Source organism: Topomyia yanbarensis, chromosome 3 (assembly GCF_030247195.1).
Source record: "Topomyia yanbarensis strain Yona2022 chromosome 3, ASM3024719v1, whole genome shotgun sequence".
In the NCBI taxonomy this organism is placed as follows: domain Eukaryota; kingdom Metazoa; phylum Arthropoda; class Insecta; order Diptera; family Culicidae; genus Topomyia; species Topomyia yanbarensis.
Window position 1 is genome coordinate 111,658,018 of NC_080672.1, and position 26,212 is coordinate 111,684,229.

General features: G+C 35.7%; 2 protein-coding genes across 6 annotated transcripts; both read right to left on the reverse strand.

Moving 5' to 3' along the window:
- Positions 1-1,773: 1,773 nt before the first annotated feature.
- On the reverse strand, positions 1,774-14,336 carry LOC131691182 (retinol-binding protein pinta-like). 5 transcript variants are annotated; one of them, XM_058977388.1, is made up of 4 exons: positions 3,374-3,393; positions 3,033-3,165; positions 2,209-2,908; positions 1,774-2,153 (listed from the first exon to the last, which is right to left on the reverse strand). In XM_058977388.1, the coding sequence occupies exons 3-4, from the start codon at positions 2,881-2,883 to the stop codon at positions 1,896-1,898; spliced, it is 933 nt and encodes a 310-aa protein (XP_058833371.1). In that variant the 5' UTR covers positions 2,884-2,908; positions 3,033-3,165; positions 3,374-3,393; the 3' UTR covers positions 1,774-1,895. The 5 variants fall into 5 exon arrangements, with proteins under 5 accessions (XP_058833371.1, XP_058833372.1, XP_058833374.1 ...); XM_058977389.1 differs by having other exon boundaries at positions 3,354-3,378; XM_058977391.1 differs by lacking the exons at positions 3,033-3,165; positions 3,374-3,393 and adding an exon at positions 14,292-14,336.
- LOC131687145 (uncharacterized) lies at positions 12,881-26,054 on the reverse strand. The gene is made up of 5 exons (XM_058971196.1): positions 25,380-26,054; positions 25,055-25,303; positions 24,179-24,234; positions 13,283-13,982; positions 12,881-13,227 (listed from the first exon to the last, which is right to left on the reverse strand). Exons 1-5 carry the CDS (start codon positions 26,052-26,054, stop codon positions 12,970-12,972), a joined length of 1,938 nt encoding a protein of 645 aa, XP_058827179.1. The 3' UTR covers positions 12,881-12,969.
- Between the last annotated feature and the right edge of the window lie 158 nt (positions 26,055-26,212).

The following is a 26,212-nucleotide window of genomic DNA, read 5'->3' on the forward strand; positions in this document are numbered from 1 at the left end:
CAAAACAAGATAAAATGTCTCCAATTTCATTTAGAAGGTTGAAATTTATGATTTTTATTAATACTCAGGTTATGCTAAGACACACTTTGAGCTAGAAGTTGTATGACTATTGAATATGGCTCACGTGGCCGTCTGACGGACCACACGGGAATTATGAACCAGAACCCGTTCTCTGACCTGACCAACAAGTATAGTTAAACAATCTTGAATAATTTCCCGATCATTTGCAAGTGGTTTAGTTGAAATCGGTAGAAAATTGAGAAAACTAGAGCCAAATAAACACATAAACTTTAAAGTCAAAAGTACTTCGAAGACGAAATTTTTTTCCCCCAGCTGCACAACGCCGCCTTTTGGCGGCGTAAGTTCTATCGCCCATAAGTTTAGTTTCAAGTTAGTTCAAGATCAAATTTCAATTCTACTGCAAAGTATTATTGTAAACTAACTTACCAATAATTTTTATTTTTTTGAAAACTCCAAAATGTGAGATAATTTTCCAATTTACTCGTAATACCCCATGCAAAATATTTTTTTCTCTTTTCCCTCAAATTTCCAACTTTTAACTCAAATATCATTCTATATCATGATTTCAACAAGCAGATAACGTATTTGTATGATAGGTGGGAATGTTTTGAAGAGGTTCTAGTTGAGTTGACAACACAAAATCGTGTATTGTAGATTTTACAGCGATTCTACTGAACCCCGCCAAATGACAGGGTTCGGCAGCAGAGAGTTAATATTACGTGCCATGACCACACCAACAACAAATATTTTATACAGAATAGCACCTTGCTATGAACGAAAAAAATACGGCCTTCAAAATGAAACAGTCAGCCTTTGAACTTTTTTGTTGAAAATACTTTTATGAGAATTACCATAAATCCATTGAAAGATAGTAACAAAAATTATGCGTCATCAACATCAACATGAACAGGAAACTTTAATAAGTTTTATATTTAGTGAACTATAGTAAATTTAAATGGAATCCTAGCATTGCATATATCAAAATCTTTGGAATTATCTCGAAAGTCTCTTTGTAATCGTTACGAGACCATACACAAATTTTATTTCTGAACCGTTACTTACGACCTTACGGGAACCTGCTCCGGAATGACCGTACTGATCATCATCATCAAATGATCTTATAATGATGAGATGCAGTCTTCTGAGGTAATTCCAAGAATGTTGACATTCTTCTAGCTAGGATTCTATTGAAATTCACAAATACTCCAAGTACATAACTAGGGAAACTAGGGAAATTTGAATTTTCGGGAAGCCCATGATTTCATTCGGATCATTTTCATAGAGCTTCTAAAATTGGATGAGTTTCTACACTAAAATTATCGGAAAGGTTCACATCGGTTAAAAATGCCACCGTAATCAACATTTTAGTTTTACGGGTTCGGCCCAGCCTAAATTTTTTTTGCTGTTTTGGCTAAAAACAATAAAATTTATTTCTTTTAATATGCTTAGGGAAAACTACTTTAAAAAAAAATTAATTTTCTTAAACTTCACACTGAAGTTCTTTGAATTACTTTTACTTTGATATCAGTAAATCGATCTACTCTTGCAATCCGAAAGAAAAGTTAACAAGTTTATAATAAAGTCTTCAAAATAAAAAAAAATAATTTAAGCTTTTAACATGAAAACTTTTTTTGAGCCACGTGCAAAGATTAAGTATGATTTTGACCGTTATGATGATTCCCCCTTAATAAGTCGACTGTATTCGGTATGACATTTTGTGATACGATTTGAGTATAACTGGACCAAAGAACATTATTTAATAAAAACTTTTTATATACCAACGAATCAGGTTCTAATGCCTTACTACAATTCAATTTTATCTATCCTCTTGCTTCTTGGTCAGCTCATATCAGCTATAATGCATTCAGAATGTATCAATCGACTTCTAGCTTTCTAAATGACCCTTCGAAACCAAAAAGGCTTTCTGCATTTTTGGGTTTCCCAATTCGTTTCGTCTCATCTGTCCCGTATTGTTCCTCTTCTTTGAAATAATCCTGGTAGCTCTCAACTTTTTTCACCCATTCATCCACAATGGATTGAATAGACCCTGCCTCGCCGCCGTATTCCTCTGGGAATAAACGCTGGGGGATTTCTTTGAACAAAGCCTCCATATTGCTTCCATGTACAAATAGCTGCAATTAATTAATATAAATTTAGTAGTAGCTGATGCAGATGTACAGTACCTACTCTTGATCGATTTTTCGCGTTCATGAATCCTTTAAACATGTTGAATATAGTTTCGAATCCAGGTGGAGTGTGAATGTGGTGAGCTCCTTTCATACGAAGTGGTGACGCATCTTGACCTAATAAAGAAATCTTTTTCATTAAGGTCGGATTGAACTGTAGGAAATGAGCCATCGTTGTATGTGACATATCCGCGATTCCGACCTGGCCAGCAATACATAGATTATCATCCTCCTTCATCATTATGTCTAAAATCATCGTCTGTAATTTGAACACCTGCTGCATTGAAAACATGGATGGATCACCAACACCGGGTCTGACGAGCACCAATCGAGGACCGTCCGGTGTTTCCGTCTGAGGAAAAGGTACGAAACAACCGGTCCTAAGTATAGCGGCTAAGTCCTTGTCGGATGGATCGCGATTTTTCATTAGCTCTGGCAAAGCCGATCGCACCGTATAGAACATGTCCAGTTTTTCTTTCGCGCGTTCCAAGCTATATTTGCAACCTCGTAGAAACGTCACCAGAAATTGATCATCGTCTCGGGCTTTGATATGGGGGCTTTTTGCCAGCCATGTTCGAAGCGCAGCCAGGTCATTGTCGATTCGCTCCGGTACCTCGTTTAGCTCTTCCCTAGCTTTTCTAGCCAAGTCTGGATTTAGTGGTCGTATATTCGGCATTTTTGTGATCGATAACGATAGTAGACTAAAATTCAAGGTACAGATAACATTTAAGTCTTAATGGGGAAGGCTGCTATAGTAAGTTTCAGATCAAATATTTGTATATACGCGAATTCATTTAAGTATGATTAGGAGAAAACAAGATTTACAGTTTGAATAATCATTCGCCTGGTACAACTTCCAATGTGGTGGTGAATATGTATTAACAAATTTGAACAGCTCCGATCTCTTTCACAAAATATGTATGATACTATGCACTTGAAATTTGAGTCTCAATGAACACTTCAAATAATATGTGATATCAATGATTTTTAATCGACTTTATCAATTATTAACTCTACTTTCAATTATGGCGTTTTCGTTTGAACCCGAAACTGAGTCAGTTTCAAACCCCAACCGCTGTCAGTTCATTCATTTTGACAGCAGTTGGGGTTAGAAACTGACTCAGTTTCGCTTCAAGCAAAAACAACATTAGGAACACTTGAGCTACGTTCTACTCCATTTCACTACACCACGCGAACTGAACTTGTTATTATTACTAAGTAATAATCGGTGATATCAAAACACAATCAGAATAAGTCGTACAGATAAGACTGCAAAATTTGAACCCATAGGATAGCTGATAGGTTCGGTTCGCTAAGAGAGCCGTAAATGTGAATAAATTACTAGGTGCGTATACCCGATTGTGGGCCAGGTTTTGTTTTATATCCGTAAAGTTCGTGTCGATCATTTGAATGATATGTACTGTTTGCCGTTTGAAAGGTAAGACAAATAGCTATCTTCTCGTCGAAAAAAGTTTTCTGGTTCTGTTTGAAACAGAAAGTATGTTTTTTGGCCAACAAGTTTTTTTGTTCCCGGTTGTGGCTACCTAGGAATATTCTCTAAAAATTCAAAACTAAGAATAGTTGAAACGCATTCACCAGGTTTTTGGCTAGTTAGATGATAAACCTAAATTAGCACCAAGATTGGCACTAATTAGGCAAGTAATTTTTTCTTCTAGTTTTTGACGAGGGTGCCAATACCTTTTAAAACTTTTTTGGTGGTATACAACGGGGAAAACAGATCTAAAGTGTCAGTTAAACGAAAGTAATTATGTGAAAAAATCACCCAAGAGACAGGATTCGAATCTGCAACCCTTGGGACTCCGGCCCAATGCACAAACCTTTATGTTATCGTTGGGATATGATGACGTCCCAGGAAGAACACATGGTTATCGCATTGGCCTGTAAAGCGAGATCACGCACAACCGATAACTAGATAGCAAGATCCTAGTATTTATTATTTATGTATATCGATTTCTGGTCTCTTGCCCAGTTAAAAGATATATGACAAGAGCGAACCCGCCGTTCAAATTAAACAAATAATTCAGAATAATTCATGGCCGGTTCGCTCAGCTGGTATGACTCTCTGTTGACTGGACAAGGGACCAGAAATCGACATAATTAATAAACACCTGGCTCTTGGTATCTAGCGAGGAAATTAAATAGGTCAAATGCGTTGGGTGGAAGCTGCAGTTGTGTGTGATCTCACCTTACTGACAGAGTACGGTTACAGTGGCCAATGCGATAATCATGTGTACTTTCTAGGACGTCTTCATGTCCCTGGTGTTTTTACTTTATTGATGGATCTTCAATAGTTACCAGGAAACTAGAATATTCAACTTGTTCTGAAAGATGACTTTTTGGTCACAGATTTCTGAAAAAAATATTTATTTTGTGTCAAATAGCCTGCACCCTATGGCAGGGCCATCTTGAGACAACTCGTGCCCCCTGGGCATTATTGAACTAGGGGCCCCTATCATTGAACTGGTGTAAATAGATGAATATTAGCATGATTCTTTATGCCACTCTAAGACTTCCAAATTTGAGCCAAGTAGGTCAACAAATTATCAAAATAAAAGGAGAAAATACATAGTTACAGATTCCACCACCAGGTCGCATTATACACGCAAGATGGTCTGAGTTGCTTTGAAAATTTATTAGTAAGTGACTCTACCATGTGTGTGTTAACCATCCTATCTCCCACTAGTTAGTAGTGATTTACAGAAAAAGATGTTTGAATGCATTTAAATATATTCATGCAAATAACTTGAACAATGGATTTAGGTAGGTGTTAGCTCAATTGGCTTTCCGATAACCCATTTCGTGTACAGCGCCAGACATGTTACGAGGTCGTCGTTCCATCAACCAGCCCCGCCTTAATGTAATGTTTGTATCAATTGGATTTTAACATTACAGTAAAACATTCGATTCCTTCCCGGAAGGAAGAAATCGAAGCGTATTTAGCGTATTTAAATATATATAATGTAATGATCATAAATGATAAAATTCACTAACTCAAAAGATCTTCTATACTTAACCTTCCGGAGAATGCGCTGAATTGTATGACATTAGCAGTAGGGTAATTTGGGGTGAGATGCCGCTTATTTCTAAAAATCGATCCTGCATCAAAGTAAACCATTCAATAATTGATGAAATCATTTTTATCAATTGCGACAAGTTTCTAAAATGCTGTGAAATGGTTTTTGTCACGAAAAAAAATTATCAAATTTTCACGAACATTGTACAAAAAACGCTTTTAATCCACCTAACAGTGTGATGAGACATTTCTTATAATTCCTATCACTTTCTTGGGGATTAAATCGATTGACAACATTTAGAACTTGATGCCCCACGATGTTTTTGATGGGATAGTGGCAGGGAGAATCGCTCAAATTAGCATAGGACAATATCAGTGCTAGAAATCTCAAAGGCTAAACCAAATCAACGGAAAAGCGGAAAAATGGCCCATAAAATAGACATACAAACGAACTAGTGCTAATGCTCTGTTAATAACATATCTAAAGTCTCCAATCAATGCATTGTATAGGGAATACTGAATTTTCCTAAAGCGGTTATATACGTTGTGCTAGACGAAAAAAATCGAAATTTGTTTTTTGGACCAATTTGAAGTTTATACTCTCAATAGCGCTTACTCAAATATTCAACACGACTAAGAACTAAGCACTGAAATTTCAGCCCGTGATATCACGCTTCCTCTGAAGTACATGCGTGCATAGTTCAAACTTTACTTCGATATCGACTTTCACTAAAAGTGACTAACCAATAGTATCTAGTAAAGAACAAAAAACTTTGGAAACCCGTTAGTGAAATTCATCTTCTTTAGTGGAATTTTCTTTTTCGCGAAACTTTTCGGTAACCTTCCGTCACTTACGTTAGTGCACTGAGTGCATGCTGTTCTGAAAATCTATTAATAATTTTCAAATACTTTATAATTTTCTCAACCTTATTTAGGAAAGTTGTTTAATAAGCTTTTGTAATATAGTTCAGGAAAAAAGCTGAAAGTTTCTGTATTTTCTCCGTCTGCAACATATAAACCCTTAAGGCTGACAAAACGGGGACATTGCCAAAATCGGGACATAAAATATTCTTCCCTTCCCTTGATGTAGTCTGATAACTATTTCTGATGATTTAATATAGTCTTCTAGCGCAAAAATTAAAAAAAATTGAATTTTGATTTTTGCTCTTTAAGATCTTTATGATAAGGGAATCATGTTTAAGAAAGGATTTACTCGAAATCAGCCTAATGCCAATCAAACATTTTCATATGAGGGTGAAAAATTGGCGACTGATCAAATCGGGTCGGGTCTTTAATGTATTATAATAGATAGGCAGAATTTGAAGAAGTTTCTGGTGGACGAGTGTAGAATGACTTTGTTTCTACTCGCTTGAAGTCAGCGTTCGTAGCCAGAAATTCGGTTTGGTGGGGGTTTAGTGATAATTGAACTTACTAGCTTTAAAAGCTTTAAAATTATGGAGAATCAATTTTTTGAAAAATTGTAACAGAGTTCCTGTCTTTAGCGAATTTGTTGAGACTATCATTTAAAACAACTTTATTGCAGGCATGAATACCACATGTTGGAGTATATCGAGTTTTAAAATGATATTTACGAAATATTCCTTAACATATTATTTTTCTAAAATAAATTACCATTGTGAGTTTCACAAACTCATGCTTTGGATAAAATGTAACATCATAACAATTTATTTTAAAGGCAAATACAAATAGCAAGTGGTTTGTAATAGCAAAAGTTTGCTGAAAACATTAAGTCCGGAACTAAATTTGTTTGAAGAGTAAATTCTCCATCAATACTGCTTGGAGGATATAGCGCCTAAATTATTTTATCATATGATATGTTGTTCAACGTTTGAATAATTCATTACAGATACTAAACCTCCGAAATTGGCGAGTTCAAAATGATGTGATCTTGACCTTAAATAACTGTTTTCGAACATTTATTATACCTATTCATATTATTGGTAATAGAACAAAAACCAAATGCTAACAAAAATCGATCAGGATCTGCTAGAGTCGAACGGTAAACGCCATTTTTCATAAATTCCCCTACTTTTGGAAAGCGTTATTCTCGTTATTAATCACATTACACTTTCGTCTCAACTCGACGTATTCCCAAAATAAAAGCATTTTAAACAAATGTTGAAAGTTATGCAATTTTTCGGTGAGCAGTTCTATGTTTCCAATTTCGCTTTCTATTAAAAAAGATGCTAATCCATATTACAGTACATCCCTTCAAAAGTGAACTCAATATTATTGGAAATCTGAGGGTTATGATTGATTTCAGAACTCTGGAATGGACCAGTATATCAGTTACAGATCAGGATCCTATTCCCACAATTTTTCAAAGGTCCTCATGATGTTTAAAACAACAGGTTATCAGTGTACTGATCAGATCATTATTACTGTAATATTGAATTAAATCAGTCAGCATCAATAAATGTTACACCTCAATCCATTTTTTTGGGTGGAGGGGGAGGTGTTAAGCCCCAAAGCCCCATCTTGGCTACACCGCTGCTTGGAGTTATTTATTTCGCTTTTATTTTCCGAGATATGTTTAAGATCGATCCGATGGTTATAAGTTAGAAAATTTGCATTCATAAAGTCTGCAAATGAAAACGTTTGAACCGATAAGTGATCAAGTTCCATCTAGACCATTTGGAATTTTTCGGTGGTTATTTCTAGCGGTTGTAGATAGAAAAATTCAAAACGAAATTCGTTTTATCGCAATTATATTTGGCTTATTTAAATGGATTTATATGAAACAAAGGGTGCTCCACAAACAACAAGCCATAACTTTTGAAGTATTTGAAATAGACATTTGATGTCTTCAGTAAAGTTATTCGCAAAAGTAAGATCTACAAATTAGCTGAAGGCACCATCTCAATACAATCACTTCCAAGAAAATTTATGAAAATATCTCACTCATAGGGAGGTTAATCAGTAAAATCACAATACCAAAAGAAAGGGCATATTGTATCCATTAAAATCTCCGAAGAGTCGACATCCAACCTCAGAAAAAGCCACATATTCTCTTCCATTTAACTTTCCACTTCTCCGAGTCTTGCTACCTTTGAAATCAATCGATATAATGTTGAGTCTAAGCGTGCATATCATCTTGAGGTTCATTCATGTTTTATCCTCGCTGTACGAATAGAAATAACGACTCTTTGCAATATCCCTTTGTATATGATTTTTTTGTGCAGGCAGGATTTTTTGTTGAATAATTCAAGAGACGTCTTGTATACTTCCTTATTATGACCACCTTGAGCAGACGTATGTAGAAAGTGAACTAAACGATACATTTTTATTAATAACAAACTACCAACTCACATTTTATAGACGACGACGGTGGTTAACTAATAGACCTGACAGCTGTTTACCAAAGCTTGTCTAAGCTTGATTCACATTTTACACCGTTTCTCGCATGACCGCAAACTGAGGTTTTAAATTTAATCTATATAAACTAAATTGTAAAATTCAAATATTTTTGTTTCAGGATTACAAAGTTTCTTATTATCAGGAAAAAATAGTGTTCTTGACAAAGATAATGGGCTCGATCCTTTTGAGCAAGATAAGGCGAAGGTCTAGAATGTTTGAAAATTGACCTCTTTTAGGCCAAAAATAACATTATTGGTTCGGTACCAGTTTAAGAGTCCGTTGTCCGTTGACAGTCCTAAATGAGACAAAAATAAAATCATTTGTCCACATCCGCAAAAAGCTGCCAGATAGAGATTTGTTGGCCATCGTGTTCTGTTTGTCGGTACGGCTCAGTCCCTTCCGAACTTTATATACCTCCTTGGTTTTGCTCAAAATAAATTGAAACTTGAACTGAAATGTTTGTGCAACAGTTGAATTGGTTCAATGTTATCCTGACCTTGCTGTGATGCGTTTTCTGTCGCTAGTATCAGTCTGCTTGGTTGTCTGATGCTTTTTGGTGATTTGATCACATGAAATATGAATCAATGTGCGATTCCGCTTGGCTACCGATTCATTGATATGATGCATTGGGATATTGATGAAGCAATAGACTTTAAAAAGTAAACCACTTTCAATTAAAATTTCTGTCATTTTAGCAAGGGACCATTCACGTTACGTAATTTATTAATGATCCCCAACGCACTGCGGAGTTACAAATATTCGAGTTTACCTTTTTTTCGAAGACAGACGTTAGTATCCTCCATCCTCAGTGCGGGGCCCCCAAAATCCCGAGGCCCCTGGCCCTGGACCAGTGTGCCCATGCGGAAAGACGGTACTGCACTATGGGCAGGTTTATTACAAATGGGTGACTACAAATAGTTTGCCTCATATTCTTGCGAAAAAGGTTTGTTCGAGTTAACATTCATGAACGACATTAGTAAAGGGACTTTTTAATATGATTAAATTATTAAAAACTTATGTTTAGATCCTTTGTAAAAAATAGTATTTTAAGACCCACTACTTTAACGCGTAATTGGAAATAGTAAACTGAGGTATGGTTATATGCGCTTTCTAACCACCTAAAAAGAGAGCGAGAGAGAGAATGCGATTCTTGAATGAGAAGGTAGGTATTTCAAAGTATTCATTTGCATTGAAGTAAATAGAAGGAAGTGTGAAGTGTCAGGATTATGTTGGCGATTATTTTATTGGCTATAGCACAAAACACGTGCATTCAGTCGATTACAATGAAGTATCTTTCCAGTCACCATTGCAACCTGAAAATTGTTTCGTTCGGAATTATCTTTCCGGAGATATGGATTAATGAGTCCAATACAAACCAATATCACGAAAAAGAATTGGTTCAACTATCAGAATAAGTGTTAATTAATATGTTTTAGTCTCATTGATCATGAAAAAGGTCCCTTAGGTTTTTCAGTGTACCACAAACCTGAGTTTAAAAATTACAGTTGCTATCGGTAGTGCCATGAGCTGGGATGCCAACGGTACCGGTAAACTACATTTTTTCGGTATATTTACATTTGCACAAGCCGTACAGCCCGCTACAGCGACGCATCACTACAGCTCTTGCCAGAACGGTAGCCAAAACGAGTACATTTTCCCGTACAGCAGTAGAATACATTTTTGTTTTGCTACTGTACTCCGACTGCTCGGCGAGAGTGTGGCGCAGTAAAGTTTGTTCTCTCGCTTTGTACACTTTTCTCTGCATAGTCAAAGGGAGAGGCCCGCACACGAAAGCGTTGATGCCGGTCGTGGCGTAAACGAACCGCATTCGTTGTCGTCGTTTGTGATTAAAAATATTGAATAGATTATAAATATTAAAAAGTGTAAAATAAGGAAAGAGGAGCTGTACCGGCTGTACCGCTAGCGCCTGGTGGCTGTACTGGGGGCAGTATTTTTTGCCATGTTACTGCTTTGCTTAAAGACTGCCGTACAGCGCTGGGCGTCCTGCACTAGCGAACGACAGCAGCGTCGAAAGAGAAATGAGAATGTAGGCAGAAAAATTACAGCCGCAGTAAAGGTAGGCATTTTGCATCCTTGAGTATAATATGAATATGAATTATACTTGATGTTCTATTCATATACCGTCGCTGTTGTGATATCTTATGACAAGCGTCATTTAGCACATTTTGAGAAAAACGATTTTTAAAGTTTGAGATTGAATATCTTGAAACTTATAAATGGTGTAAATAATTCAAAGAAGACAATTGATGCTTCTATCTATTTTGTATTTTTCTCTCGAATATTAGGAAGATCGGTTGACTACGTTGCGAGTTTTTACTATAAATGTAAACAAAAGTTGCACTCACAGGTGTCATAGGTGTGAATTAATGACAAAATTTGTATGGCATGTCATAATCGTGCATGGAAAATTTTTCATAGGAAAAATCATCAATTATTAACTTTTATTCATATCTTTGGCTTCATTTGGTCTATAAACAATCGGTGAGATGCATTTTGAAGGAAATGAGTCAGGGAGTCTTAAAAAAATAATTATTTTTGGTTACAGTGTTGCCAGTTTAAAACTTAAAAAATCACATTTTTCTCACAATTCGTGTATTTTTGTTTTGAAAACGATTATTTTATTGTGTTTCTCAGATACATATAAAAACAACTTATTCATCAAGACAATTTGAGCCAATCCCCAGACACAGTCATTTGAAGCAAAAAATTAAAAATTTCTCTGCACGTTTCTCGCCATATCTTAGTAACCAAGCACAATGTAAAAATTCTGAAAACGCCACTTTGTAGAGATTTTGTAGACAAGTGAGGTGGCCTATCTAACTCAGTGTACCCAAAAATGGCGTTTGTCATAAGATAGCACAACAGCGACGATACAGGGTACGCCAGCTGGATGTATCCTTTTTCAGCCGATTTTCACAAGTAAACAATTTTTTTATGATATTTTATGTCATTTATTATAAACTAGGCTTTGAATACAACATCGATTAAATGACCACCCTCATTTGATACACAAACTGCAGCTCTTTTGCGGGCATTTTGCATGACATTGGACAGCATTTCGGGCCTAATCGCAGCAATTTCAGCTGGTATATCAGCTTCGAGTTCATCAAAGTTCTTAGGTTTGCTAGAATAAACTTTACTTTTCAAGCAACCTTACAGAAAAAAGTCTGGTGCCGTTAAATCCGGAGAACGATGAGGCCTTTCCAAATTAACATTTTTTTGAGACAATACGTCCTGGGAATTTGCTCTGCAAGAACTTGATAGCCTTGGTAGCGACAAGGAGCCCCGTCTTGTTAGAAATAGAAGTTTTTCAGAGCTTTTTGCTGCATTTGTGGACAGACAAAGTGCGTTAGAATACAACGGTCGCGTTTAACTCCTGAGATCGGCGGCGATACCACGTATTCGGGTTATCGGAAACACTTTTTTTAAAGCTACGACAACTTCATTAGAACGTTGCGGGCGCTGTCGAATAGCAATCTGAGGAGTTGCTACAGACCCGTACTCAAAGAAATTCTTCTTAAAATTACGGATTGTCTTGTTTGTAAGCGCCGAATGCCTGCCTTTTTTACGATAAGCACGCACAGTTTTCACTATTGAACGATCGTTTTCAATATAAAGCGCTAAGATTTCAGCGCGTCTTTTTGGTGTAAATCGACTCATAGCTAAAATGGCACTAAATGACATTTCAGAATTGTGTTTATCTGTCAAAATCGGCTGGAAATTACGGAGTTGTCCAATGTTGAAATTGGATACATCCAGATGTTACCATCCAACATCTACCTGACGGCTGAACGCAACGCTTAATCCAAGGGGTAAATACCCTAACTCCGAAAAAATTTTCGCTTTCAACTGAAATTACACATTACCTTTTGAGAAATAGCTCAATCATTATTGAGTAAATTCACCAAATGATTATGCAGCACTATTTCTTGAATAACATAGATGTGTTTCCATACCCTGATGTTAAAAATTGGTTTATTTTTGCCCCTGAAATGCCAGTAAGGTAATATTCTTTATCCAATAGTCTAAATCTTTAGCTGGTAAGAATGGTAAGGGAGAAATATAAAACATGTGTTTTTTAACATCCTATTAATAATAATCTAATAATATTCGCAGACTAATTTAAACTATATATGGCTTAATAAATCGACTGTATTATATATGACTTTTTTGTGATACGATATGAGTATAACTGGACAAAAGAACAATATTTAATAAAAACTTTTTATTTACCAATGAATCAAGTCTTGATTCCTTCCTACAATTCAATTTTAGCTATTCTCTTGCTTCTTGGTCAGCTCATATCACACTTAATGCATTCAGAATGCATCAATCCACTTCTAGCTTTCTAAACGACCCTTCAAAACCAAAAAGGCTTTCTGCATTTTTGGGTTTCCCAATTCGTTTCTTCTCATCTGTCCTGTATTGTTCCTCTTCTTTGAAATAATCCTGGTAGCTCTCAACTTTTTTCACCCATTCATCCACAATGGATTGAATAGACCCTGCCTCGCCACCGTATTCCTCTGGGAATAAACGCTGGGGGATTTCTTTGAACAAAGCCTCCATATTGCTTCCATGTACAAATAGCTGCAATTAATTAATATAAATTTAGTAGTAGCCGATGCAGGCGTACAAAACCTACTCTAGATCGATTTTTCGCGTTCATGAATCCTTTGAACATGTTGAATATTGTTTCGAATCCAGGTGGAGTGTGAATATGATGAGCTCCTTTCATACGAAGTGGTGACGCTTCCTGGCTTAATAGAGAAATCTTTTTCATAAAGGTCGGACTGAATTGTAGGAAATGAGCCATCGTTGTACCCGACAAATCCCCGATTGCGACCTGACCAGCAATACATAGATTATCATCTTCCTTCATCATTATGTCAAAAATCATCGACTGTAATTTGAACACCTGTTCCATTGAAAACTTGGATGGATCACCAACACCGGGTCTGACGAGCATCAATCGAGGACCGTCCGGTGTTTCCGTCTGGGGAAGTGGTAGGAAACAGCCGGTCCTAAGTATAGCGGCTAAATCCTTATCGAACGGATCGCGATTTTTCATTAGCTCTGGCAAAGCCGATCGCACCGTATAGAACATGTCCAGTTTTTCTTTCGCTCGTTCCAAGCTATATTTGCCACCTCGTAGGAACGTTACCAGAAATTGATCATCGTCTCGGGCTTTGATGTGGGGACTTTTTGCCAGCCATGTTCGAAGCGCAGCCAGGTCGTTGTCAATTCGCTCCGGTACCTCGTTTAGCTCTTCCCTAGCTTTTCTAGCTAAGTCTGGATTTAGTGGTCGTATATTCGGCATTTTTGTGATCGATAACGATAGTAGACTGAAATTCAAGGTACAGATAAGAGTTAAGGAATAGGAACAGTTTCCGTAGTTAGTTTCAGACCAAACATTTGTGTATACGTACGCGAATTCATTTAAATAATATTAGAAGGAGTAAACAAGATTTACAGTTTCAATAATCGTTAGCATGGTATAACTTCTAATGTGATGATAAATATGTATTAACAAATTTGTACAGGTACAATCTCTTTTCCAAAATGTGCACTTGAAATTTGAGTATCGCTGAACGTTTTAAACAATATATTATACCTAATGATTTTTAATCGATATTATAAACTGTTAACTATACCTTCAACACGGAAAACTTGAACTACGTTCTACTCATTCCACTTCGCCACACGAACTGAGCTTATTATTATTGCTAAGTAATAATCAGTGATATCAAAACACAATCAGAATAAGTCGTTCAGATAAGACTGCAAAATTTGAACCCATAGGATAGCTGATAGGTTCGCCTCGTTAAGAGATCAATAAATGTGCATGTATTAGTAGGGGTGTATCCCCGGTTGTAGGCCACGTTTTGTTTTCTACCTATAAAATTCGTATCGATCACTTGAATGCAAAGTTCTGTACGCGGTTTGAAAGGTAGGACAAACAGCTATCTTCCCCTCGAAGGAAGTTTTTTATGAGGTGATATTTTTTGGTTAACGATTTTTTTTTGTCCACGGTTATGGCCACCTAGAAAATTTCACTAAAAAGGCAAAAGTATGACCAATGCAGAATTACCATAGTAACCTTTATTAATATTCTGAGCATGTAACAAGCAGAAATATTCAGGCGAATGGCCTCTAAGCCTTAATGATCATAAACATAAACACAAAAAAGCAGGAATATGATATTGGATAAATCATCCAACATTTTAATCATTTGACATATGAAAATCGCAATGGATACATATGAAACAGGTAATAGCTGTGCATATTGCCACTGTTGAAATGTACTAGCTGTTTTCGTGAGTTACAGACGATAGAATCATGTAGGGGAATTATGGTTAAAACCGACACCTTAAGCTTAACTCTTTTTTTGGGTTACCACAAAATCAATAAAATTATAATTTATACACAGAATTCGGAAAATTCTTAACAAGGCTTAATTTTGTCAGCGCTTCAAAAAAAGAATTTCATTAAAAATTATTGATTGCAAAACTTGGAAAACAAAGTGGATTCTTTTAGGTACTGCGGGTAAAACCGACACCCCATAGGGGTAAAATCGACACCCCATTTAATTTATTTTCTCTCCACTTTATTAAAATCTTTATTTTTACTAAAAATGTGTTATACGCGTGATTAATAAAGTGAGAGTAGAGGAAAGAGGGTAACAGTGGAACTATGAAAACAATACAATTGTTTTCATAGTTCCACTGTTACCCTCTTTCCCCTATGTGTGATGCAAAAATGTGCTTTTTGTAGCTTCATCATGTAGTGAGGAGAAGAGAGTTCGAAAGCCTAATATTATAAACAAGAGTATTTTATGCTATAGGATTATTTCTTGGTATTGATATTTCCAAGTAATCCTTATGCACACCATTGCAACCGTCAGTGTCATTTTATTTCGTAAGAGAAGATTTGCAAGTGTTCTACATTTTGCTAATAGGATTCATTTATTTGTGAGTGACACACACTTCTTAGTAAAATTACCTGGTTCAGACTTTCATTTTACGGGACTCTGATAATCCACGATCTACCGGGGTATACAAAAGATCATTATCATCACTGTGATAAAGTTCATCTATGAGAAACCAAGAGAACACTAGAAATTCGGTTTAATGAGCTTTTTGCAGAAATAGCAAAAGCTTCAATAGAATAAATATGATAAGAAAAAATTCAAGATTTTTAATTTTTAATGAGACTCATAAGAAATAAACACAATAAAAGTATTTCTGTGTATCTTTACTATTGCTATAGTGTGCTAATAGTGTAATTGAAGTCTCACTAAAGATCACAGCTTTTTGTAATGAATTGCAAATAATTACAACCATGTTAACAGCGTGTCGGTTTTACCCTAACAAAAGGGTGTCGGTTTTACCCCAACAGCGAACATTTTTTCTTAAAAGCAATAAAAAATATTGAATACCTCAAACTCGTCTTCAATACACTCAGTTAATCATAAGAAAAGCCGATAATAATAGATTCTGAAAGAAATGGTGATTTGAAAAGCTTTTGTTCGGTTAAAACCTTACAATCGATCAACAAAATTTTACATCCAGTAGAGTATAAACGCTACCGTCGCATGTTTTGTTTATTTTTATGACATTTGACGTACTAACGTAAATCCAATTTGTGTTCAAATGCTTTACATAATCTTGCTAATAATAAAGTATTATTATAAAATGAACAAAAATTTGATTTCTAGTGAAAGTTGTGGGGTGTCGGTTTTACCCACAGTGTCGGTTTTACCCATAATTCCCCTACAGAACATTTGCGTGGCAAATGATACAAAACTCATCCCCATCGGAAAATGAGATTCTCTATGGTGACTTTATGGTTGCTCATTCCACCGGTTGCATTCGGCGTTTTATTTTGTGTATTCTCTCTTGCAGCCTTGATTGCATCGTTAATCGTTAAAGAAGTTAAAATACAGTCATAACTCTCCAAGACTTTTTCCGAGCATGAAAGAAAGGGCTCTACAAGCGAGAATACTGATACTTAGCAAAAGACAAAAGATTTTTCTTTCGCGCAAATGTTTTTACAAAAATCATTTTTGTTTGATGAACTACGCACTTAGTTTATGCACCATCTTGCGATAATTTTAAAGGACAACTGACATTCGAAAAATCACTTTTGAATTGATTTTTCAACATTTTGTTAGCACAAAGAGTCCAAATACCTAAATGTTTTCGGTACGGAGTGTACTCAAAAACTAGCTTGTGAAGTTGTGTGCAAAGTTTCACAGCGCTTAACAAACGCACACGCCAAAAATGTCTGGTAGCCCGCAACCGGGAGCACTACCCTATATACAGTTTTATTATGAATTTCGCATTGTCTCGGTAACAAGACTATAGCAAATAAATATTGTGACGATATGTTTTACTGCACTATATGATTTTTTCTAGTATGAAAAACTAGGAGCGGGTAATGTCCGGGACATAACCGCGGTGTTGACGTAGGACTAAACTTGGGCATATCATATGACATTCATGGATAATTTAAACCAATGCACTTTTTGAATGAATGTTTACTGAAAATTTTATGTCGCATGAGACTGTCACATTCACTGATTTTCTACACTGAAAAAAATCCAAACGTTAATTCTATTTGCTTCAAACCGCTTAAAATTCATATGAAGAAGAAATGCTATTGTTATCACGCGCACACATACCTTCTATGTGTCAACTGTATAAACTATGTATGCACACACATAAGTTATATGTGCATATTGTTATAGAATGGGGTTTTATGTGGCTAATAGTTATGAAATGTGAATGTAAGATTAATATTTCTTGTAAATACACACATTAGGTTTATGTGCCAGCAAATAGTGTCTATATGCCTCCGTTAATTGCAAAAATCTATGTGTAAAATCAATAGGCATAACGTTTACTTTTTTTTGAGTGTAGGACTTGCAAAAACCTTCGGGTTTGTAGATTAATTTGATAAACATTTGCTTATATGAATCACTGGTACATGTACAGAAGAATTGACAGGCGCAAACTCAATTCAAGTTATTAAATGGAACTTTCTAATTCAATTCTTTCTCCATTATGTTTTCATCCTAATAAGAACGGTTTGCAGATAACTATTTTTGGTGATACCAGACGAGAATCCTTTCTAACGATTCGAACCTTGCCCGAATTCGCTTCTGCTGCGTACATACACGAACATTCCTCTTTCGCAGCTCACATCGAATGAGCATTGTATATCGCAATGCGATCTCTTTTATAAACTTCTTAGTGCAGATGGAAGTCCATCCTTTTGTGCGACAAATGTAAATATTTTCATCATTCTTTTTGATGTGGCTTTCGCTTAGTAGCAGGGTTGCCACATTCACTAATGTTCTTGAAAGATTTGCAAAAACCACCAATCAAAGTAGGCTAATTAATGCTTTTACAAAATCATTTCTATCAAAATTTACGGTAAAATCTACGGAATCTACTACACAATTGTTTTGATTATTTCCCAACGAATCACGCAAAAATCTGTTTGTTCCGTAGAGCACAGCGCAAATAATTGACGTTGGAAAACAAATCGGCAACTTCAGCTGCCAAACACTTAGAAACGATCGAAGCATTTTTCCGGCAATGTCACTTTTCTGACTCAAATTTTTATAGGTATTTTCTTGCTTCCGTCCAATTGGTCAGTTTATTAGTTTTATCGTACATTTTTCGGATATTATTATAGAAAATAACTAACCCGATAAGAGGGAAGTTATTTTCCAAAGCACTCTGTCCACTTCTGAGAGCGATGAATTTCACGCTGGGCGACGACAGTTCTTGGTTGGCAGCGATAAGGCAGTAGCTATGATTTGGTTGGTGGTCCAAATGCAGCTTCTTGTTGAGCAGCATACGTACGTGTGTTCTGCTCTGTGGCTTAGACACGTCTGGCTTTAAGAAAAACTGTGACACCCATATTTATAGGTTCTAGTATTAATGTTGATTCGCATTAAAAGTAGTTTTTGAACTTTTTAAACAAGTTTTACATAGCAAACAAGGTATCAATAGCAAGCATTGAACGTTTTCCTTTCGATTTATGAAACAATATCAGTAATTCCTTTAGTAGGAGAAAAGTTATTAAGGTTCAAAGTGTACGTAACGCATCCGTTTTGAATTTTGAAATGACACCCAGTATAGTAAAGAAAGACGTAAGTCCTACGTCAAAAAATTCCACGTGAACGTTGGGGGACAAGCTTCAGCTCTCATTATTAGTATTTTTACTATTATCAAACGGATAGATTGGCAGTCTCCTACTTCGGAGTTATTTTCCATACGCGGCAAAAAAACTTTATCAATGATATCAATCCATTATCCATTTCATAACAACTCTATGAGGTTATGTCGATGGATTAATTGATGCTAATAATGGGTCCTTTATGAATTACTTCAAGCGAGATAACCTACATATTAAAAACGGAAGTTTAGACTACTAAGGATGGTGCAAATATGCGATTATTCAACAATTTTCTCTGGAAAATTCAGGGATTCTGTCAAGTGACAGTTTTTATGTTGTTTTTAGGCTTTTAGGATAGAGATTCTATCAGGATTCTTAAACTTTTCACCGAGGGAAATAATATAAAACTGGTGTTGTATAATATAAATTTTCAGTATTTTTCATTCTGGGACGATTTTCATTAATGGGTATTTTTACGCATTTCGTTGTAAGTTTTCCACAAGAAACAATAGGTAAAACGTAACCAGGTTGACGTACAAGCTCTTTACTTATTAAGTGGGTTATTCCACTTTTATTCAAAATGTGCAGTTTTCTATGCATTAAAAGGTACTTTAATTTATCAGAGTATAAATTGTTGAAACGCGCAGAAAAAAATGTACCACTGAGATAGGGTAGGGATAGGGACGATCCATAAATGACGTAGCATTTTTTTAGTGATTTTTAACACCCCCCTCCCCCATCGTAGCATTTCGTCACAAACCTCTAAATACCCGCCCTGGTAATTACGTAGCTTGACGGTAATTCTCCCCCCCTTGTCCACGAAAAATATAAAAAAAATGAAAAACGATGTTAGTTAGTCCCCTTTAAAAAAGCTACGCAGCACGACATGACTCCCTACCCCTCTGTCGTCACACATGATCACAAAATACAATACTCCCCCTCCCCCATATAATGCTACGTCAGTTTTGGATGATCCCATATTAGTTTTTTAAACTAATAAGTTGGTCTCCAATGAAAAAATAGGCACTTATCAGAACGAAATTTCAAATTTTTTGGAAAATTTGCTTCAAAAGTATTTTATTGAAACACTATTTTTAAAGGTCAAGCTAAACCAAATAATGGAAAATGCCGTAAAATAAATGCCTCTGACGATATTTAAGGAATTGTCAACAAAGTTACTCAAACATGATTATTTTTTAATTTTCAGTAGGTCTTTATACTTCTATTGTTATTATTCAGGAGAAATTATTTTCATTCCAAAAAGCAAGAAAACCACCCTGTTTTTACACCGAAATGAAGCGCACTTATTGTGAAGAAATTCTTTTGAAGACACTGAATGTCTAGCACTTACGGGATATAAGAAATGGATTTTCAACAAAAAAAAAAACGATTTTTGGCTCATGGAACAGAGGTACTTTATAAGCAAACATTTCACATGAACAGTCGCTAGGAGACAAACCATGTACCCCTTATTTTGTAGTGTTTTTAAAGTACTATCAGATGGTAATAATTTTGATTCCCACTTTTTGCCACCTTCGGAGTTATTTAGCTTAGAAAATGTCGAATTTTGAGCATAAAATCGTCAATAAGTCTGTTTATATAAAAGTTAATGAGTTGGTCTCTGAAGAAGAAATGTTCGCATTTGTAAGAGCTAACTTTTGTCTGAAGTCGACATTCAAAGAAGTTATATTAAAAAAACTGAATTTTTAAGAGCCACCCTAAACGGAACAAGGGAAATCGCTGTAAAATAAAAACCGTTGAAGATAGAGTTTCAACGTCTTCAGCAAAGTTACTCAAAATTGATTTTTTTACATTTTTTTGGAAGGTCATATTCACCTATCTTTTTTCATTCAGGAGATAATTTTTTTGTTTCAAAAATCGAGAGGGCCACCCTAATTTTGTTTTCCCTAAAATGAAGAGCACTTATTGTAGAGAATTTGTTCCAAAGACATTGAAAGTCTAGTACTAACGGTTTATAAGTTCTGGATTTTCGACCAAAAAAATCGATTTGTGGCCCATGGTGCAGCTATGAAATCCAGTCATTTGAAAAGCACAATTTGCAATACTCATTGCAAATTGTGCTTTTCAAATGACTGGAAAGGCACTACCTGATGCGCTATGCAATATTTCTCGTTAGTGTAGAAAAATTTAGGTAAAGCCTATTTTTTCTCAACTAAAGATAAAATTGTATAATACCTCATTAAGGGCACAAAATTTATAATTATATTAGTTATGGAATTTACGTTTCGAATTCGTCTCATCAGAATCCGACACTAACTTAGTGACAGCACTAAGATTAGTTGTCAAAAGGTTTTTAACAAAAACTTAAATAACCCAAAAAAATCGAAGACGGTTCAGAAGCACTTCAACAGGCATGAATTCGGTACCGGTAAGGGCCATTTTAGCCAAATTATTTTTGGTCAGTGAAAGCATTTAGTATTTTCACATTAGGTTTAATTTTATGTTTAGTAATATTTCTGAAAGTAGGTATACAGTGGGTATAAGAGTTTGGGGCTATTAATGAATGATATTAATAGAAACACGTTTTTTCACTTAGTTTAGAATATATTTACATTTATTTCGTACTAAAAACTGTTTTGAAAATACACTTACTACCGCCCGTTAGAAAACGTCAATCTTCGTAATGTTTGATGTATTTCCAACTAGATTAGTGCAAATATAAGGACAAATCTCGCTGGATCAGAGATTCAGAAAGAAATTAAAGTGAGTTTCTGGTTATTACCTGATTAACAGTAAATAACTCTTGGATTCTGAGGATAAGTTGAAAAATGAGACCACAGATTACAGACGTTCATTTATTCATTTTACTTTTTTTCTTTGCAATTTTTACCATCCATAAACCAAATTTTCGGAATTAAAATAGTTGTTTTTACAAATTTGTATCACCAACTTATAGGGTCTAAAGTATTTTTTTCAAAATCGAGCCAATTTTATTGTCCACAAGGAAATCGCCGTATTTTTTCGAAAATGCTCTTTACCAATCTGACATTTTTCACTGTATCTGAATAAAAAGTAATATTTAGAGTTTCCGAACTCACAGATTTCATAAGATTTGAACACTTCTAACTTCATATTCCTGCGTTAAGAACGAAACGAAAAGGTGGCAATATAATTGCCACCGCCTTATAAGGGGTTGAAGTACAAATTCTGAGGTTAGTTAGTTGTTGAAGCATTCGTAACATAATCATAGACCTAATGGAACAAATCTAAATCGAGTAACCTCGGGTCCAGTATATGTCTCCTTTTTTCAAGTTCACTTGCAATGGAAATTGATCATGCAACCTTCGTGCTTACATGTTTCCGTCGTAGAGTAGTATTGAAAATACACATCGGGTTTAGACGTCTTAACATTACTCTTCCCCCCTGAGCACTATTGCACTGAGTAGTGAAATTCCGTATGAAATACCGCGCGAAATTCTTCGTGATATTGCGCACAAAATTCCACGTGAAATTCCATGCGGTATTGCGTGTGAAATTCCGTGCGAAATTCCGTGTAAAATTCCATGCAAAAATTTCTATGCTGATTTCCATACGAAATTCCGTGCGAAATACTGTGGGATTTTCGTGCGGATTCCACGCAAAATTCCATGCAAAATTTAGTATAATTCCATGCGAAATTTCGTACGACATTTCGCGCGAAATTCACTGTGAAATTTCGTTCTAAAATCCGTGCCAAATTCCGCGCGAATCCGTGCGAAATTCCGTATGAAAATCTGCGCTAAATTCCGTGCGAAAATCCGTGCGAACTATCGCGCGAAATTCCATGTGGAATTTCAAGTGAAATCCAGTGCGAAGTCCCGTGCGAAATTCCGGCCATATTCGGTGCGAAATGCTATGGGAGATTCTGTGTCAAATTCTATGCGAAATTTGGTGCGGATTTTCGTCCAAAAATTCTGCACGAAATCATTTCATTTCCATTTTTGCAATAACTTTGCATTCCCTCGTATTAAAGTCTGTTCAACAAACGTATTACGCTGAACCACTTCGTTCGATGTTTTATTGGATGTAGAGATAGTTTTTTTGCAGTGCTCTTACACGCAACGCAAAATACAATTTAAATTTCTATTTTGATGGAAAGAAATAATTTCGTTGATTTTTAAAAATGCATCACAGGTGATCTGCCGCTAGCTAGCAATCCAAATTTTTAGAAATTTGTCAACGGGGTAAACATCTGGTTTGCCCTACTCAAAGAGTTTACCCCGTTGACAAAGAATAAAGACTATCTAGTATCTACGGACTCGTGAAGCTAGTGACGACGTTTTACAAAGCACAATTACACAATTGAGTCAAAATTTCTCAAACGAGCCATCCAAGTTAGGTAAATTTCAATTTCGATGGAAAATGCCATTTTTGGTAGCATTTGAAATTACAAAAAGGAATCCAGATGCCCCACGAAAAAAATTGTTGATCGTAATATGGATTTTTGCCCTTTTAAATTGGCCTTTAAATGGGCCTTTTGAAAACCTATTGGTGTTAATGGAGAAACGCGAATAGCTTCTGGAAAGGTCGTAATAAAACAAAAGAAGTGTTTTGTTAAAACAAAATTTAAAATACCTCGAGAACCACAACATTTCAGAAAATTTTTGTTATGAGCATTTTGATTTAAAATGGCGTTTAGAATCATATTTAAAAAGAAAATTGTATTTTTGACTGCAACAATCACACGAATTAACTGTTTTTGTTGGAACAAAATTCCAAATATCTCGAAAACTATCGCATTTTGGAAGATTTTTGTTATATGAATTTTGATTTAAAATGATACTTAAAATTATATTCTGTAATAAAATTATTGTTTTTTATATCAATTAGCATGAAATTTAAAAACATGTATAAAGTTATTGTTATAAAAACTTTTCTACCGTTAAGTTCTCCATCATACAATCAGATTCAAAATGTTTCATTTATCTTTAGGTTTTTTTGACAAAATATAAAATTTTTTTGCCATTTTAAATTTTTTTGCCATTTTAAATTTTTTTGCCATTTTAAATTTTTAACTTTTTTCCTTTTTTATTTCGACTATGTTAGTCACATTTTCTTTTTTACATTTTAACGTAATTCAATTAGCTAGAGATTACTGGGTAGGGAAAGTTATGAAAGTTGGAGCCATAGTACTCAAGTGAGAGCAAGGATGAGAAGTAAACAGAACGGAAAACTATAAGTGGCAGGGTCATTAGAACAGGCTTAATATCGTACGGGCTTAATCTTTGTCTTCTGTTAATGAGGGTCGAGCTTTAGGCAGAATAACTACGAATCACCCGAGTTCACTAACATGTGTCCTGATAAAGGTAGACGTGTCTATCTTTACCGTGACAACCGACGTGTCTGACTTTACCGGTTGTCACGGTAAAGATAGACACGTTTACCTTTATCTGGACACGTGTTAGTGAACTGGGGTGATTCGTAGTTATTCTGCCTAAGCTTAACAAAAGACAAAGATTAAGCCCGTACGATATTAGGCCTGTTCTAATGACCCTGCCACTTCTAGTTTTCCGATTTGTTTACTTCACATCCTTGCTCTCACTTGAGTACTATGGCTCTAAGTTTCATAACTTTCCCTACCCAGTAATCTCTAGCTAATTGAATGTCGTTAAAATGTAAAAAAAAAATTTTAACGAAATTTTTTGTTTTTGTGAGAAATGACACAACATTTTTTTCAGTGTATATTTTTTTCGTACATAAATATTTATTCCCAGAAACTCGTTCTCCGAAAGTTTTGCTGTATAAAATACAGCAATCGAACAATTTTTTTTTGAAATTAATGCCCATAGAAGTGTTTACGCCCTTTTGAAAAATTGCTCTTGTATCAAACGATGGTCATATTTTGGGGTCGGCCGGTTTCTCATGGAATCCCTCTATGGTCAAACATATTTTTTTCGCAAAACCAATCTGGATTTAATTTTGCAATGCCAATTACCACCGAAAATGACATCTTCTATCGAAATTCTAATTTTAAGTAATTTGGGTGGCCTGTTTGAGGAATTTTAAGTTAATTACTAAATAGTATTTAATATTTGTGTGTGTTAAGTGTGTTAACTCAAGAATTTCATCGCTTCACAAGGAACCCTATTCGTACTAAGTAAAATCCCTTTAAAATTTTCAAAAAAAATTATGTTATTTTTCAATACAAAATACTAAGTATAAAATTCTTTGAAAATTTGAACAAATTCGCCCAAAAGAGAACTATCAAACACATTCACAATCAAAATACTTCCAATTTTCTGAAAGATCCATCAATTCCGAAGAGGCTGTCCGCATTCTTTGGTTTCCCTGGTCGTTTGCTTTCAATAGTACCATATTGTTCCTCTTCTTTGAAAAAACTGTTATAGCTCTCGATTTTCTTAGCCCATTCATCCACAATTGTTTGCAGAGGACCTGCCTCGCCGCCATACTCTTCCGGAAGAAGCCGTTTTGGAACGTGTTTGTAAAGTGATTCCATATTACTTCCGTGGACGTACAGCTAAAGTTACAAATATTTTTTAAGTATTATAAATTAAAATAGAATAATTCTAAAGCGTCTGCTGCACTGAACTTACACGTGATCGGTTTTTCTCATTCATAAATCCTTTGAATAGATTATAGACCGTTTCGAATCCGGTTGGCGTATTGATGTAATGAAAACCCTTCAAGCGCAACGGTGAAGCCTCCTGGCTCAACATTGTGACTTTCTTCACAAAAGTCGGGTTGAATTGTAGAAAATGAGCCATTGTTGTATTCGCCAAGTCAAGGATACCAACTTGTCCCGCAATGCTCAGATGATCGTCTTCTTTTAGTAGTATTTCTCCCAACATCGAGTTGAATTTGAACACTTCCTGTATAGTGTATGTATCGGGACTATAAGCCCCCGGTCGGATTAACAAAATGCGAGGACCATCCGGCGTTGATGTCGTGGGCAGAGGGACAGCACTGCCCAATCGCATGAGAGTGGCAATTTTTTCATCGAACGGATCACGATTTTTGATCAGTTCGGGTAAAGCAGTACGTACACTGTAGTACAGGTCAAGTTTTTCCTTGGCTCGTTCTAAACTGTGTTTACCCCCTCGTAAAAAGGTCACCAAAAACTGATCATCGGTACGCGATTTGATGTGAGGGCATTTAGTCAACCATGCTCGCAGTGCCGCCAGGTCATCGTCCAATCGTTCGGGTATCTCGTGAAGCTCATCTCTGGCTTTTTTAGCCAGTTCAGGACTTAGCGGACGAATGTCTGGCATGGCTGAGACCGATAACTGTTGCAGGCTGGAAAACAAAGAAAGATTGATTGCACTCACTGACGGTTTTATGGTTTTATTGGCGTTGATAAAGTTGAGTTTTAGCACTGTCATGCAGGATTTGACTACGTTGCCATCTTTGGGGGCAGACCGACTTTTAG